This window comes from Hyla sarda, chromosome 5, assembly GCF_029499605.1.
Source record: "Hyla sarda isolate aHylSar1 chromosome 5, aHylSar1.hap1, whole genome shotgun sequence".
Taxonomy (NCBI): domain Eukaryota; kingdom Metazoa; phylum Chordata; class Amphibia; order Anura; family Hylidae; genus Hyla; species Hyla sarda.
In genome coordinates this window covers 78434552-78453056 of record NC_079193.1, presented here as the reverse complement: position 1 = coordinate 78453056, position 18505 = coordinate 78434552, and the positions used below count along the sequence as shown (strand labels likewise).

The window sequence follows — 18505 nt, the reverse complement described above, 5'->3', positions numbered from 1 at the left end:
ATGGTCTTTCCTGGACCATGGTAAGTTGAAACCAGACTCAACATACAATGTACAGACAGTCCAGATCTGTGAAACGTGTCAATGGCCGGAAGAACTGACCAATCAGAATGGGCAATTTACTGGTAAAACCCCTGTATTACTGACTGGTGTCTGGTAGCGCCCCCTACAGTACAGGGAGGTATTACATGTTCTGTATACTTTACCTGTACCAGGGTTACCTGCTCCTTTGGACACCAGGTGAGGGAGACTCCATGTTACTTTTTTAGGACATTGCGTGTACTGTACAGGACCCTGAAGAAGCTCCTGTCCTCTACATAGACCAGTGTTTCCCAAGCAGGGTGCCTCCAGCTGTTGAAAACTACAACCCCCAGCATGCCCGGAAAGCCTTTGGTGGTCCGGGCATGCTAGGAGTTGTAGTTTTGCAACAGCTGGAGGCTCCCTGCTTGGGAAACACTGACATAGACAGTGATTTACAGCTCCCAGCAGATCTTTCTTACTTTTATATGTAAGGATTTGCTTTATCTATATTAATTATCTACTTATTTTTCTTTATTCATCACTTTTTTTCCTATTTTTGGATGACATTTTAGGGGCTTCAGAACCAATTACCAGGTTTCCATAGACTTCTGGTCTCAACATACAATGGTTTCAACATACAATGGTCGTCCCAGAACTAATTAATATTGTAACTTGAGGGACCACTTTATAGTATAAGCACACAAAAAAGTACCGTAGTATGGGTAGAAGGAACAAATGACTTTCAATGTTCCCTGTTTTCATCTATTCTAAAGGCATTATATGATTTATTGAGGAATAAAATGTCACAAAAAATGTGTAGGATATTTTAAAATGTTGTTGTTTATAGCGCAATTCATAAAATTAGGAGAAACAAATACCCTACCTCTCATACATGTACTTATTCAATGTCTGTCTGTTGTTGATTTACTTACATGATTAAACTTATATATGCCTTGTACCATGGCTTTAAATCTAGCAAATGAAATCCAGTTCCTAACATGACACACGCAGTGCAGTTGTAGTTTCCCTAGCCTTTAGAAAATAAGTATGTAAAAAAATAAATGAGGGAAAAGTGGGGAAAAAAAAGTAGTTAGAAAACCTCTCGAGTTCGCAGCCAAACCATTAAGGACATGCTGGGCGAAAAATTACAGGTATATGAAGGCATTAATCATTATACTTAGCCTCTGCCATAGTGTGCGTTTATACCTTTGTGCTCTGTGGAAGGTGGTTTTAAATCCTGATGGTCTTTGTTGGTAGTGAATCTAAGCCGCAGTAATATACCAGGAAAGGTGGGATACAGAATGAGAAGCAGCGCTGTGCATTACTGTCATGGGCAGAGAACCGCAGGATCACAATTACCGCCATTGTCCGACATTGTTTTGACTAATCACCTGCCAAAAATCTGTATGTTGTTTAGGAGCTACATGTGAATCATCACAAGTCATAGGATTTTTATAATACCGTATATACTCGAGTATAAGCTAAGCCTAGACCCCTAATTTCACCCCAAAATCCCAGGAAAAAAAAAATACGTTATTGACTCGAGTATAAGCCTAGGGTGGGAAATACATCATCCCCCCTGTCATCATCCAGACCCTCATCATCATCACCTTGTCATCATCCCCCCTTCATCATCACCGGCTGTCATCATCCCACACCCCCCCTTCATCATCCCCTTGTCATCATACCCTTGTCATCATCCCACACCCCCCTTCATCATCCCCTTGTCATCATACCCACCCCCCTTCATCATCCCCTTGTCATCATCCCACACCCCCCTTCATCATCCCCTTGTCATCATCCCCTTGTCATCATCCCACACCCCCCCTTCATCATCCCCTTGTCATCATCCCCTTGTCATCATCCCCACCCCCCTTCATCATCCCCTTGTCATCATCCTCTTGTCATCATCCTCTTGTGAACTCTCCGCCCTCAGTGGTCTTCAACCTGCGGACCTTCAGAGGTTTCAAAACTACAACTCCCAGCAAGCCCGGGCACTCATCGGCTGTCCGGGCTTGCTGGGAGTTGTAGTTTTGAAACCTCTGGAGGTCCGCAGGTTGAAGATCACTGTGGCCTTCGACATCATCCAGCCCCCTCTCACCCCCTTTAGTTCTGTACTCCCCTCCGCTCGGCGCTGGTCCGGTGCTGCAGGACTGTCCGGTGGGGAGGTTGTCCGGTGGGATAGTGGTTCCGGACTGCTATCTTCACCGGGGGCGTCTCTTCTCTGCGCTTCGGGCCCAGAATAGAGGCGTTGCCTTGACGACCACGCAGAGGGACGTTGGTAATGAACGTACCTCTGCGTCGTCGTCAAGACAACGTGACTATTCTGGGGCCGGGCCCGAAGCGCGGAGAAGAGGCCTCCCCGGTGAAGATAGCAGCCCGGAACCACTATCCCACCGGACGACCTCCCCACCGGACAGTCCTGCAGCACCGGACCAGCGCAGAGCGGAGGTGAGTACAGAACTAAAGGGGGTGAGAGGGGGCTGGATGATGTCGAAGGCCGCAGTGGTCTTCAACTTGCGGACCTCCAGAGGTTTCAAAACTACAACTCCCAGCAAGCCCCGACAGCCAATGGCTGCCCGGGCTTGCTGGGAGTTGTAGTTTTGAAACCTTTGGAGGTCCGCAGGTTGAAGACCACTGAGGGCGGAGAGTTCACTCGAGTATAAGCTGAGGGGGGTGTTTTCAGCACGAAAAATTGTGCTGAAAAACTCGGCTTATACTCGAGTATATACGGTATATGCCTAATACAGTGAAACCTCTCCACATATCTGTCGGTGGACCTTTACTATGGACCTCCAAATTTCTATTTCCCATTATATATGTAGCACCTATTGCAGTAATGACGTATTCACCCCTAATTCAATATCCCTAGCTGGCATGGTAATCTAATCTGCCACTCCTAGACACTATATGCTCGGACCCAATGTCATAGCTGTAAATCAATGTTTCCCAATGAGTGTGCCTCCGGCTGTTGCAAAACTGCTACTTCCAGAATGCCCGAACAGCCTTTGGCCTTCTGCCACATGGGAAGACACCAGTGAAATTGACAGTCCCAGAAGTTTCTGCAGCAAATCTGCTGCATGTGAATTCACCCTAAATGCACATGGTAGAGGAAGGGCTCTGTTACTGATGCTGAGGACCAGGAACTTCAGGTCACATCTATGCATATCCATCTATCTATCAATTTGTTTATCATCTATCTATCTATCTATCTATCTATCTATCTATCTAAATAGAGAGAAGAGCAGCACAACCCGATAGTAGAAAAAATAATATTAACACACAGATTCTGGTACACTGGTCAGAGGCTCAACACTTAAAGGGGTATTCCAGGAAAAAAACTTTTTTTATATATCAACTGGCTCCAGAAAGTAAATTACTTTATTAAAAAAATCTTAATCCTTCCAATAATTATCAGCTGCTGAAGTTGAGTTGTTCTTTTCTGCCTGGCAACAGTGCTCTCTGCTGACATCTCTGCTTGTCTCTAGTGTTTAGCGGCATAGGCCATATTCGAATTCGCGATATTTCGCGAATATATGGACCAATATTCGTCATATATTCGCTAAATTCGCATATTCGTAATATTCACGTTTTATTTTCGCATATGTGAAAATTCGCGTATGCGAAAATTAACATATGCGAAAATTTGCATATACAAAAATTAGCATAAGCGAAAATTTGCAAATGCAAAAATTTGCATATGCAAATTTTTGCATGCGCGAAAATTCGCGCACCAGTCTCACACAGTAGTATTAGAGCCTTCTTTACACCACACAAGTTGGAAGCAGAGAGGGATGATCACGAATATATAGTGCTATATTCGCGAATATTCGTGAATTCGCGAATAAAATTCGCATTGCGAATATTCGCGAGCAACACTACTTGTCTCGGGAACTGCACAGAGTAGAAGAGGTTTGCTATGGGGATTTGCTTCTACTCTGGACAGCTCCCGAGGTAGGTGTCATCAGAGAGCACTTAGACAGAAAAGAACAACTCAATTTCAGCAGCTCATAAGTAATGAAAGGATTAAGAATTTGTAACAGAAGTAATTTACAAATCTGTTTAACTTTCTGGAGCCAGTTCATACATCCAAAAAAGTTTTTTCCTGGATAACCCCTTTAAGACAGCAAAAAGGATCTTTCCACAGCACACAAAGCCCATAAAAAAGTTTGTTTTTATTCCAAACCTTGCTGTGATTTGGTAACTGTTTTTTATTTCTATGCAATAAAAACCCACTTTTGTATTGACTTTGTGTCCTGTGTAAAGATACTGTTTTGCTATCTATCTATCCATCTATCTATCTATCTATCTGTCTATTATCTATATCTCTCTATTATCTATCTATCTATCCATCTATCTATCTATCTGTCTATCTATCTATCTATCTATATATAATCAATCAATCTATCTATGTTTTTCCCTTGAATTCAATGAGTGCTTACCTTTTTCAATAATATATTTATCTATCCCTCTACCTGTTCCCTCTCTCTCTCTCTCTCTCTCTCTCTCTCTCTCTCTCTCTCTCTCTCTCTCTCCCTCTCTCCCTCTCTCCCTCTCTCCCTCTCTCTCCCTCTCTCTCTCTCCCCCTCTCTCCCCCTCTCTCCCTCTCTCTCTCTCTCTCTCTCTCTCTCTCTCTCTCTCTCTCTCTCTCTCTCTCTCTCTCTCTCTCTCTCTCTGTCTCTCTCTCTCTCTCTCTCTCTCTCTCTCTTTCTCTGTCTCTGTCTAGAGAGGGGAAAAAAAGACAAAATTATTTAACTACATTAAATCTTAAAATCTAAGGATAGTGACTATGGGGGACATTTATCAATGTTTGCTTATGTTTTCCTTTTTTTAGTTATTTTTTTCTTACTATTTTTTTGCTTTCAGCCTGTTGATCAATCTCTTTCACGTAAGCACTTTTTCTTTTTTTTGCTTTGGTAGTGGGTTTTTCTGCTCCATGTCTGAACTGGAGTAAATTTAGTAGGTTTTTTCATGTGATGCGACTTTTTTGCGACTTTTGCACTTGATAAATCTCTGACCACTGCAAGTCAAAAATCACTTTATGCTTTGGTAAGCAAGATTTTTATTTTTTGCTTAGGACACTGAACATGCAAAAAGTCGCAGAAAAGTCGGCACTGGTACATCTGACTGTCGGGTGGGGATTAATAGGACGTGCTGATTTATGAACCGGGATCTCGGGAGGTGCTCACGCGGAACATAAAGACTCCAGTGAATATCAACATATAAAGGTAGATAACGGAGCACTCACCCGGTCAAATGTCCCAGGCTGGCAGACTGTCACCGACGTGTAGTCATATCTTGGCAGGGAGGCGGTGGATGGTCCGGGAGGTGCTCAGACGTCGGCCATGGACCGTATCACGCCACTTGGCGCTTCGTCAGGCCGCACCAGGTGCAGCCTGACACAGCGCTAATTGGCGTGTTACGATCCGTGGCAGGTGTCTGAGCTCCCCCCGGACCATCCACTGCCTCCCTGCCAAGATATGACTACACGTCGGTGACAGTCTGCCAGCCTGGGACATTTGACCGGGTGAGTGCTCCGTTATCTACCTTTATGGATGACATAAATAAATCCCATTTTCACTTACTTTAGCTGTGTGCCAGAACTCTTTGCCTTCAGCCATACCTTTAAGTTTCTCACCAAGAGACTGAGATCTGTTAGCCACCTCTGTATGTTACATTCCAGTGACCAATCTATAGATGTAATGTGAATAGGAGCAAAGGAAATGTAAAGGGAATTTTCTTTGAATTAAGATATTTAATATCACATCTGTCATCATGAAAACGCTTGAATTTAAGAGGTCCACTACTTGAGAAACGGATACTTTCTTCCCGAAAACTGAGTGCTGCTAAATCTCCTCGCTGCTGATGTGTGTGGAGTACACTTCCATGTAATGCCTTGTGTGTCAAACACGGAATTATGAAGAAATCTTATAGTATTACTGTGTATGTGCCAACGCTAATAACTGTGCATTAATATTACATTACATTGGTATTAATAACATGGTTTCCAGAGGGTGGTCCAAGATCAGAATTACCATTGGACAGGCTGTGAATGCCGAATCTAGGAGCCTATAATTAAATAAATCCTGAGTGCGTTAAAGGGGAATTTTGAGAATAATTTTTTATATTCTGCTCAAATAGAATTGATCTTTGTAATTATACTACATTAGATTTTTTTCCCCCTGTATTTGAAGTGCCTCTCACTTTAGTATTCTAGTATTTTCTGGACTCTTTGACTAAGGGTATACATGTGTTCTTGTGATGGAAGCTCCAGTGGGGCAGGGGAATTACGTAGAGCATGATAGCCCTGTGTAACTAACAGATCACTGAGTGAATATTTAAAGTCTTATTTTACATAAACAACTTCCCTCCATTTGATAGCCTATGTGATTCCTAACACATTTGTAAACCACTTCATGTACCAAAAATATCTTTTTAGTCTAGAAGATACAGACCTAAAGTCCTGGTCACTAGGTGTCTCCTTTTTTTTCTAATCTACTGTCCACTGCTTGTTGTCAGGGGATTTCTGTCTTCCGTAACAGAACAAGGACAAAACATAGAAATTCGGAGTTGAACTCAGTATATGCTATGTGCAGGGAAAGAGGAGGCCGAGTGACTGTAGGCTAAGCCAGTCTGCCTGCTTAAGATGATCCACAAAGGTAAATCAAGGCTTTTCCCTCATCTCTGACTACCCACGTAATGATCAGGGCAGCTGTTCTATTTGTAGACACAGTGGGGGAGATTTATGAAAATCCGTTGACCAGTTGCCCATAGCAACCAATCAGATTGCTTCTTTTTCAGAGGCCTTTTCAAAAATGCAAAACACAATCTGATTGGTTGCTATGGGCAGCCCAGCAACTTTTCCTCTAGACAGGTCCTCCCCCAGTATAGCTACTTCTTTATGTCCAAACTCTTACAGTCTAATCCCCCCTTTCTCCTTACTGTACCTTCTCAGCAGCAGCAACAACTAGTGTAACCCCTTATTTGCTGCTGCTGTTTTTTTTTTTGCATTTTTGCTCACACAGCACCTTGCATGCCCAGTGCAGTAAGGATGCACCACTTAAGTTTAGGTATATTTTAAAGGGGTTTTCCAGATAAAATAAAATTTGTCTAGTCTGGGGTAAAAACCAAAAAATGTGTACTCACCTGCTGCAATCCTGCTCTTCCACGTTTCCCAGTCCTGCCACACAGCTCTTCCTGGTCATGGTGTTGACACAAGGAAGGTCTCCCTGTGGTAGTGACCCACCTCAACCACTGATTATGTGTCAAAGAGGGTAGTCCAGACCAAGAGACCATCTTCTGTGATCCAAATCTACCTCATTTATGCAATACATGGTCAGTCATTAATTTGGATGGCTAGCTTTTAATACTACATTTGCAATGAAGAATTTGATGTAAAGATATGATAGAAGTAAGTATATTGTAAAACGTTTCACCATAAATCAACAACATCTGTTGGCCAAAGTACAATCCCCAGATGACACATATTGCCAAAATCTTATATTTGTTGGCTCCATTGGGGAATAATATCTTATAATGATCCCATCAAAAAAGTATATTACAGGGCTCATAGCCAGGTTGCCTAAGGCTCATATTTACATTGTTTGAAAGAATAACGGTAATAACACAATATTGTATTGCCAACCAAAAATCCATATATAATAAATATAAATAAAAGCTAAACGCTTTTACCTGAGAAATCCTGCAAAAGAAAGCAGGAGGTGGGATGTGGGGGTGGCAGGCAACAGCAGTAAATATCTTCTGCGGTTGCAGATAAATAGGTTTTGTGGTTTTATCTACAGTAATTAAATCTTAATCGTCCTATAATTAAAAGTTCTGAAACTTTTTCAAGATCTCTGCTTGCTATCAATTGATGAAAACCAGAAGCATGGGACTGAGAAGGTAGTTTGCCTATTTAGTTTATACACAAATATGCAACTATATTAGGTTCATCAGAAACTGGCCTTAAAGGGGTACTCCATTGCTCAGCATTAGGAACAAACTGTTCCGAACACTGTAGCCGGTGCTGGGAGCTTGTGACGTCATAGCCTCGCCCCCTCATGATGTCACGCCCCACCCCCTCAATGCAAGTCTACGGGAGGGGGGCGTGACAGCTGTCAGTGAGCTAAAATATCTTACTCACTTACCTGCACTGCGGAGATCTGTCCCTCCGAAAATTGTCTTCAATCTTCCGTAAATTGTGTGTTGGAGGCGGGCCCACCGGCTCGATTTGAAAATTCATTGTCACGGGTCATGTGACCACTCACATGACCCACGACAATGAATATTCATATTAAGCCGGTGGAGCCAGCCCCCAACATATTGATATTGAGCCGGTGGAGCCAGCCCCCAACATATTCATATTGAGCCGGTGGAGCCAGCCCCCAACATATTTATATTGAGCCGGTGGAGCCAGCCCCCAACATATTTATATTGAGCCGGTGGAGCCAGCCCCCAACATATTCATATTGAGCCGGTGGAGCCAGCCCCCAACATATTCATATTGAGCCGGTGGAGCCAGCCCCCAACATATTCATATTGAGCCGGTGGAGCCAGCCCCCAACATATTCATATTGAGCCGGTGGAGCCAGCCCCCAACATATTCATATTGAGCCGGTGGAGCCAGCCCCCAACATATTCATATTGAGCCGGTGGAGCCAGCCCCCAACATATTCATATTGAGCCGGTGGAGCCAGCCCCCAACATATTCATATTGAGCCGGTGGAGCCAGCCCCCAATGCGCAATTCACAAAACATGGAAGAAGATCTTCGGAGGGACAGATCTCCGCAGTGCAGGTCAGTGACCCCTCCCCGGTCTCCTGTTCATCCACACTATAACCCAGTGTATTGGGTTTAGTGTACGTGAATAGGATGACCGTTTTCCTTTTCTATATGATCATGGAATGGAAATAATGCTGGGTTGGTGGGCAGAATGGTGGCTAAGTGGTCCAGCACTCAATATTGTGGGAAGGAATCTTTTTGGTCCTGTTTTCTGCCATATTTTTTTCCTCTTTTTCTGTCTTCACACTTCCAGACACATTCATTAAACACTTGCACCATTTTATTTTGCAACTTTTCGCCATGCTCTTTATTTTTAGTTTTGGCCTTAAAAAAAAGGGGGTGGTTTAAGTGTTTATAGTATTGGTTGTGTCATTTATTATATGCTGCAAACTTTTTATGCAACCCCCACTCAATGGGTTGCGTAAAATCCTCACAACAAAGAAGTATAGTGGTCCCTCAAGTTACAATATTAATTGGTTCTGGGACAACCATTGTATGTTGAAACCATTGTATGTTGAGACCAGAACTCTATGGAAACCAACCTGGTAATTGGTTCTAAAGGCACCAAAATGTCATCCAAAAATAGGAAAAAGTGAGGATTAAATAAAAATAAGTAGATAACTAATATAGGTAAAGCAAGTCCTTACATATAAAAGTAAGAAAGATCTGCTGGGAGCTGTAAATCACTGTCTATGTCAGTGTTTCCCAAGCAGGGAGCCTCCAGCTGTTGCAACACTACAACTCCCAGCATGCCCGGACAGCCAAAGGCTGTCCGGGCATGCTGGGTGTTGTAGTTTTCAACAGCTGGGGGCGACCTGTTTGGGAAGCACTGATCTATGTAGAGGACAGGAGCTTCTTCGGAGTCCTGTACATTACACACAATGTCCTAAAAAAGAAACATGGAGCCGCCCTCACCTGGTGTCCAAAGGAGCAGCTAATCCTGGCTCAGGTAAAGAGTACAGAACATGTAATACCTCCCTGTACTGTAGAGGGCGCTACCACACACCATGCAGTGCATACACTTCAGTAATACAGGAGTTTTACCAGTGAATGCCCATTCTGATTGGTCAGTTCATTGACACGTTTCACAGATCTGGACTGTCCATAGCTTTGTATGTTGAGTCTGGTTTCAAGTTACAATGGTCCAGAAAGGACCATTGTATGTTGAAACTATTGTATGTTGAGGCCATTATAAGGTGAGGGATCACTGTACATTGAAAAAGTGTACAAAATCCTAATACATCATTCTACATTATAAGAAACTTTGTGCAATTAAAACTGGCATAAGGGAGAAAGTGCGAGCTGGAAAAGTGGGGTAAAAAAGTGGCAAATAATTAAAGGGGGTATTCCAGGCAAAAACCTTTTATATATATATATATCAACTGGCTCCGGAAAAGTTAAACAGATTTGTAAATTACTTCTATTAAAAAATCTTAATCCTTCCAATAGTTATTAGCTTCTGAAGTTTTCTGTCTAACTGCTCAATGATGATGTCACGTCCCGGGAGCTGTGCATGATGGGAGAATATCCCTTGCATGATGGGAAAATATCCCCATAGGAGCTGCACAGCTCCCGGGACGTGAGTCATCGGAGAGCAGTTAGACAGAAAACAACAACTCAACTTCAGAAGCTAATAACTATTGAAAGGATTAAGATTTTTTAATAGAAGTAATTTACAAATCTGTTTAACTTTCCGGATCCAGTTTATATATATATATATATATATATATATATATATATATATATATATATATATAAGTTTTGGCCTGGAATACCCCTTTAATCCCCCTGCCAGTATGTTCTCCCTGCATTTGTATGGGTTTGCGATCTCCGAAAACAGAGATTTTTTTTTTATAAAGGATGCTATACAAATAAAATAAAGTCCTCAGAATAATTCAGTGTGACCTAATGTACCATCTTTCCATGACAAAAGGTTAGAGTGGTATCTGCATCGTATTTCAGTTTTTTCGAGATGCGGGAAAGTGACAAAGGTTAAATGTTTGGCGACTCTCGCACACAGACAGATGGTTCTCCTCCGGCTAATGCAAAGGTTGCCATGTTAATTATTGTAATTAAGCTGGGTATGAAACGCTGCGCCCCTTTGTTTGGGATTTAGTGATGTGGCGTAGAGTACAAACACAAAAGAGACATGCGATCAGCAAGCCGTATCGAGCTGCTATTATGGCTTCTCGCAGGGCATATTATCCTGTCATAGGAGATGTAAGAAAATCTATCTCTCACTTCAAGATGATAAGGCTTTGTCACTTGCAACACAATTACTGTTAAAAATAGAAAGACGCATTCAATCGGATTGGGACTTGCAGGGCGGAAGCCATTGTCCGGCCCGGTGTGACTCATCGGTGGGGCCGCAGTCAGCCGGCACATAGCTGTCAGTTTACTGATTGCCATCATTCCCTCACTCCCTGCCTTTGATGAAATATTCATGCCATAGCTGTGCTCTCAGCAAGTACTATTGATTTCTTGTGTAAACGTAGCTATATTTAGTCTAGACAAATGGAATGTGGATTGCTGCTGAATGAATTGGATCGAGGGCTGGGCTTTCGCCTGCTTTTAGCTTCCAATTCAAGGCTATTATTTATAATCAAGAGTAGTTTTTGCGAGCTTAAGAGCGATTTTTCACCATTTAATGATTAGTCTGGAAAACCAAAGCAAACAGTTTAGGAGGAATTATTTCAGCAGAGTAAAAAGTCCAACAATTTGTCTTCTACTTTTTTTAAAAAAAATTCAAGACAACGGAACTTTGTGTTTTGTCGAGATTTGAATTAGAAATTTTTACCTGTGTTGTAAACTTTTTAATTTTTCTAGAAAATGTTCCAAATCTTTGATCTACGACTCCCCGCGTGTACTATGGCGCTGAATGGGCTTGGGTTTTTTATTTGAACAGGTTTCTTAGGAATTTTTTTTTTAAACATTCTTTTCCAGACAAGAAAAGAAAAAGTATGGCTAGTTGAACAACGCTAGAATAAGCGCAAAGACAAAATTAAAGGGGTACTCTGGAGGAATTTTTTTTTTTAAATCAACTGGCACCAGAAAGTTATACCTGTTATCCCTATTCAGATGAATGTAACTGATTTTCTGTTTCATTCTAAATATCAGATCTGTTGCCTTTAACCCCTTAAGGACCTAGCCCATTTTCACCTTAAGGACACAGTTAATTTTTTGCATTTTTGTTTTTTCCTCCTCGCCTTCTAAAATTCACAACACTTTTATATTTCCATTCCCAGACCCATATGAGGGCTTGTTTTTTGTGTAACCAGTTGTACTTTGTAAAGACATCACAAATTTTACCCTAAAATGTATGGTAAAAATTTTTTTGTGTAAGGAAATTTTTATCAAAATTTAGCAAATTTGGGGTTTTTTGTTTTTGCACTTCACACTTAACAGTAAAAATTACATGTTTTCTTTATTCTCTGAGTCAATTTGATTAAAATTATACCCATTACTATTATTGTACTGCTTTTAAAAAAATCTCAAACTTTTTTTTTACAAAATCAGTATGTTTAAAATTGCCCTATTTTGACCACTTCTAACTCTCTTATTTTTCCATATTCAAGGATGTGTGAGGGCTAATTTTTTGCGCCATGATCTGTAGTTTGTTTTGGTACCACATTTGCGTATATGTGACTTTTTGATTGCTTTTTATTTAATTTTTTTTCAGTTTGATGTGACTTTTTTTTTTTACGCTTAGGCCACTCGCTGTACGGGATCATTAACATTATATTTTTATAGTTCAGACATTTACGCATGCAACAATACCAAATATGTTTATTATCTTTTTTTATGCTTTTTTGTATTAACATGGGGAAAAGGGGTGATTTAAAACTTTTTAGGGGGAGGGGCTTTTTTACATTTTTTATTTTACACTTTTTTAGTCCCCATAGAGGACTATTTCTAACAATCATTAGATATCTAATACTGTTCAGTGCTATGTATAGGGCATAGCACTGATCAGTATTATCGGCAAACTTCTGTTCTGGTCTACTGGAAGGCAGATCAGTGCAGAAGACCCCGGGAGATGGATAGAGGCAGGTGAGGGGACATCCGTCCGCCATCTTGGCTGATCCCTGTGGCAGTGCTGTGGGCGATCAGATCAGCCATAATGAGTGCCGCACTGCCGTAATTGCCATTATCTGTATTGATCACGGCACCTGAGGGGTTAATGGCAGACATCAGCCGCGACATAAATGTAGGGCTCTGTGTGCCAAGTGATGCTATGCAGTGCCGTACATTTACGGCACATGTCCTTAAGGGGTTAAACTCACTTTCAGGTTTCCACTTTTTTCTGCCAAAAAATGCTGCAGCCAGATGTTAGCTGTAAATCAATGAGAAATCGCAAAATTATTTTTCCACTTTGTGTTATTCAGTTTGGCGGGTTTTTTTTTTTCAATCCTTTTGGCGTTTTTTCACTCTTTTTTGGTGTTTTTCAGCTCCTTAGCGGTTTTGCAAAGTCACAGCATGTTGAGCCTATGGTGTTTTTTTTTCCATCCGTAGAAGTTTATTGGAGTAAAAAAACGACATGTGGGTTTTAACTTTGGCGTTTTTGCAGGCCGTTTGTATTTTTTTTCTGGACTTAAGCAATCAAAAAAGTGATGGAGATACCTTTTTTAATAAAATGTCATAGGGTACCATTGAAAAAAAATATTTAAAAAAATACAGTAGTGATGGAAAAAATTGTATGAAATTTTTAATAATTTTTAAACAGAAATCAATTTATGTGGGCGGGCAGGGCACTAAAAATGTAGCCAACAATAATAAAAATGTAGTGTGTGTGTGTTTTTCACTTTTTTCTTAAACATTTTTTAGGTAGTACTACTACTCCCAGCATGGAACACACTGTTCCATGATGGGAGTAGTAGTAGCTGTACTAATTGACAGATCGACCATGTCACCCGTTTCGATCCTCCTGTATAATGTATAGATGCGGCCAGCCGCTCTTCTATGGTCCCCTGCACTGCCGTATACTGTATATTTACCTATTCATGTTTCCCGCAGAGAGCTGTGATTGGCCAGATGGTTCCAGCCAATCACAACTCTCTGTGGGAAATATGAATAGGTGTGTATATACGGCAGTGCAGGGGACCATAGAAGAGCACCCGGCCCCCTCTATACATTATACAGGCGGATCACAGCAGGTGTCAGGAGTTACATTCGCTGCGATCTGTCTATTAATGCAGGTACTACAGCTTTCAGCATGGAGCAGAGTGGGCTCCATGTTGTAAACAGTAGTACCTGCAGTTAAGGACAGATCACAGCGTGGGCCACTCCTGACACCTGCTGTGATCATCCTTCATCCCTGAGATGCAGAGCGGCTTTCTCCTGCTCTCGCATCTCTGCTCTGTGCTCCAGTCGGCCACTCACCATTCATATTTCCCTCTGAGAGCGGTGATTGGCTACCACCATCCGGCCAATCCCCACTCTGGGCGGAAAATATGAAACTGAAAAACACAAAGTGGAAAAATAATTTAGCTATTTCTCATTGATTTACAGCTAACTTCTGGCTGCAGCATTTTTGGGCAGAAAAAACATCATGCAGCAGAATTGGCGTTTTTTTCTTGCCATTTTTCCCCAAAAAAACAAGTGGAAACAGCCTAAAAGGGGTATTCCGCAGGAAAAAAAAATGTTTTCAAATGAACTGGTGCCATTAAATGATACAGATTTGTAAATTACTTCTATTAATTGCTGTATGCTCCAGAGGAAGTTGTGTAGTTCTTTCCAGTTTGTCCACAGTGCTCTCTTCTGCCACCTGTCTGTGTCAGGAATTGTCTGTAGCTTGTTTTTATGTGATAAAATGATCTGTTCTTATGCTGAATTTACAAATGGAAACTATCACTCTGACAAATATTGTAGATTAACAGGCTTCATCATTATATGAAAAGGCGCTATTAATAGAACATGCCAATAATCACGCTGTGTAATAGACCCATTAATCTGCTGATGAACAAGCAAATGCTCATTTGTTGGCTATTCGCTTTGTTTTGCCATGTTTAACCCTTAAAGGGGTATTCCGGTTGAAAACAATTTTTTTTTACTTTTTTACAAATCAACTGGTGCCAGAAAGTTCTACAGATTTGTTAATTACTTCTATAAAAAAAAAAATCTTAATCCTTCCAGTACTTATCAGCTGCTGTATGCTCCAGAGGAAGTTGAACTGTTCTTTTTTGTCTCTCTGCTGACACCTCTGTCCATGTCAGAAAGTGTCCGGTGCAGGAGAGGTTTTCTATGGGGATTTGCTCCCACTCTGGACAGTTCCTAACATGGACAGAGGTGGCAGCAGAGAGCAATGTGTTCAGATAGAAAAGAACTATCAACTTCCTTTGTAGTATACAGCAGATGATAAGTACTGGAAGATTTAGATTTTTTTAATAGAAGTAATTTACAAATCTTTATAACTTTCTGGAGCTAGTTGATCTGAAAAAAATAGACCTGGCCCTTCTCCAGGGTTGCAAAACTCAACTCCCAGCATGCCCGGACAGCCTTCGGCAGAGAAGACATATAAAATCACTTAAAGGGGTTATCTATTAAAAAATCTTAATCCTTTCAGTACTTATGAGCTTCTGAAGTTAAGGTTGTTCTTTTCTGTCTAAGTGCTCTCTGATGACACGTGTCTCGGGAAACGCCCAGTTTAGAAGAGGCTTGCTATTGGGATTTGCTTCTAAACTGGGCGTTTCCCGAGACACATGTCATCAGAGAGCACTTAGACAGGAAAGAACAACCTTAACTTCAGAAGCTCATAAGTACTGAAAGGATTAAGATTTTTAAATAGAAGTAATTTACAAATCTGTTTAACTTTCTGGAGCCAGTTGATATATAAAAAAAAAGTTTTTTCCTGGATAACCCCTTTAAGTGATTTTATATGTCTTCTCTGCCGAAGGCTGTCCGGGCATGCTGGGAGTTGAGTTTTGCAACAGCTGGAGGCACACTAATTGGGAAACAGTCGTGTAGGCACTAAAATGCAGCCTATATTAGATGTTCTGCTAAACATTGCACTAAATAAACAGACAACTTTTTATAAGAAGTCACATTGAGAATGCAGCCTAATCTGCAGGCATCATATTATAGAGCAGGACAAGCAGATTGATATATAGTTTTGTGGGAAACATTCAAGGACATTATTATATCATTTATTCATGTTAATCTCTGCACATTCTGGGATAAGTAGTCATGTGGGCAGTCCTACCAAGTGATTGACAGCGCTCTCCACACTTACACACACCTAAAGCCACATGACTACTTAGCCAGGAATGAACAGAAATTGACATTAAAGGGGTATTCTGTGCAAAAACATTTTATCCCCTATCCAAAAGATATTGATAAGATGTCTGATCGTGGGGGGGGCCCGCTGCTGAGATCCCCCGCGATATCCCTGCAGCACCCCTACTGGGGATGTGACGTCACGCCACGCCCCCTCCATTCATGTCTTTGGGAGGGGGCGTCACGCCCCCTCCCATAGACATGAATGGAGGGGGCGTGGCGTGACATCACGTCTCCAGTCGCGGAAACCAAGAGGTTTCTGAAACTGGAGATTCAGCACCCGCATAGAATGTGGGTGCTGCAGGGAGATCGCGGGGGGTCTCAGCAGCGGGCCCCCTGTGATCAGACATCTTATCCCCTATCCTTTGGATAGGGGATAAAATGTTTTTGCCCTGAATACCCCTTTAATTAATTTCAAGTTATCCTGGAACTTTCCCAACAAAACTATATATCAGTGGTCTTCAACCTGCAGACCTCCAGATGTTGCAAAACTACAACTCCCAGCATGCCCGGACAGCCGTTGGCTGTCCGGGCATGCTGAGAGTTGTAGTTTTGCAACATCAGGAGGTCCACAGGTTGAAGACCACTGTTATATATCAATCTACTCAGCTCCTCCTGCTCTACAACACGATGCTTTCCAATACAATAATTTCCCTTAAAAGGGGTACTCCATAAGAAAAAAAAAAATGTTTTCAAATCACTGGTGCCAGAAATGATACAGATTTGTAAATTATGTCTATATAAAAAAATCCAATCCTTCCAATACTTATCAGCTGTTGCATACTACAGAGGAAGTTGTGTAGTTCTTTCCGGTTTCTCCCGCTTCAGACAGCTTTTAACATGGACAGAGGTGTTAACAGAGAGCACTGTGGTCAGACTGGAAAGACCTACACAACTTCCTCTGGAGCATACAGCAGCTGATAAGTACTGAAAGATTAAGTATGAGGAATTAAAGGGGTTATCTAGGAAAAAAACCTTTTTTTTTATATATATCAACTGGCTCCAAAAAGTTAAACAGATTTGTAAATTACTTCTATTAAAAAATCTTAATCCTTTCAGTACTTATGAGCTTCGGAAGTTAAGGTTGTTCTTTTCTGTCTAAGTGCTCTCTGATGACACATGTCTCGGGAAATGCCCAGTTTAGAAGAGGTTTGCCATAGGGATTTGCTTCTAAACTGGGCGTTTCCCGAGACAGGTGTCATCAGAGAGCACTTAGAGAGAAAAGAACAACCTTAACTTCAGAAGCTCATAAGTACTGAAAGGATTAAGATTTTTTAATAGAAGTAATTAAGAAATCTGTTTAACTTTCTGGAGCCAGTTGATATATAATTTTTTTTTTTCCTGGATAACCCCTTTAACATATCTATAAAACAGAATTCTATATCTACATGAATAGAGTTTTTTTCCTCCAGAGTATCCCTTTAAGTTGGATTTTTCTGACAAAATGCTTTTTTTGTTGAACAAAAATATATAGAGAAAAAAGTAAAAATAATCTGATGTTTGTTGTTTGATATTTCAGATATCAAGTCCGAGGTTCCTACAGGTTTGGACCCCGTCACACCACTGGACCTAAGGACAGATCTAAGGACAGTGATGCCAATTTTAGATCCTGTGTTGCGAGAAAAGCAGCTGCAGCAGGAGCTCCTATTAATCCAGCAGCAACAGCAGATTCAGAAGCAGCTGCTTATTGCTGAGTTTCAGAAACAGCATGAAAACCTCACAAGACAACACCAAGCCCAACTCCAGGAACACCTCAAGGTATCTATGTTAGGTATATTGTGCTAAACTACAGACTGATACCAGTACTGGGGCTGGTGAGGTTGGCATAAGCCAAAAAAAAGAACACGACCAGTGTAAACTATCCCATTCTAAGTAAACACAATTTCTTATGTAAATGGATTAGTTACAGTGTTAAAGGGGTATTCCAGAAAAAACTTTTATATATATATCAACTGGCTCCCGAAAGTTAAACAGATTTGTAAATTACTTCTATTAAAAATCTTAATCCTTTCAGTACTTATGAGCTTCTGAAGTTAAGGTTGTTCTTTTCCGTCTAAATCCTCTCTGATGACACCTGTCTCGGGAAACGCCCAGTTTAGAAGAGGTTTGCTATGGGGATTTGCTTCTAAACTGGGCGTTTCCCCAGACAGGTGTCATCAGAGAGGACTTAGACAGAAAAGAACAACCTTAACTTCAGAAGCTCTTAAGTACTGAAAGGATTAAGATTTTTTTATAGAAGTAATTTACAAATCTGTTTAACTTTTTGGAGCCAGTTGATATATATAAAAAAAAAAGATTTTTCCTGGAATACCCCTTTAACCCCTTAAGGACTCATTTTTTCCTCCTCGCCTTCTAAAAATCATAACTCTTTTATATTTTCATCCACAGACTAGTATGAGGGCTTGTTTTTTGCGCGACCAGTTGTCCTTTGTAA

The 18505-nt window shown here is 41.1% G+C and overlaps 1 protein-coding gene across 16 annotated transcripts in view; it reads left to right on the top strand.

Moving 5' to 3' along the window:
• HDAC9 (histone deacetylase 9) overlaps positions 1–18505 on the top strand; it is a 656589-nt gene that overhangs the window by 515562 nt on the left and 122522 nt on the right. For all 16 annotated transcript variants that reach the window (XM_056519737.1, XM_056519738.1, XM_056519739.1 and 13 more), the window contains one exon: positions 17591–17829. In XM_056519737.1, coding sequence (XP_056375712.1) covers positions 17591–17829 — 239 coding nt within the window. The remainder of the gene's footprint in view (positions 1–17590; positions 17830–18505) is intronic.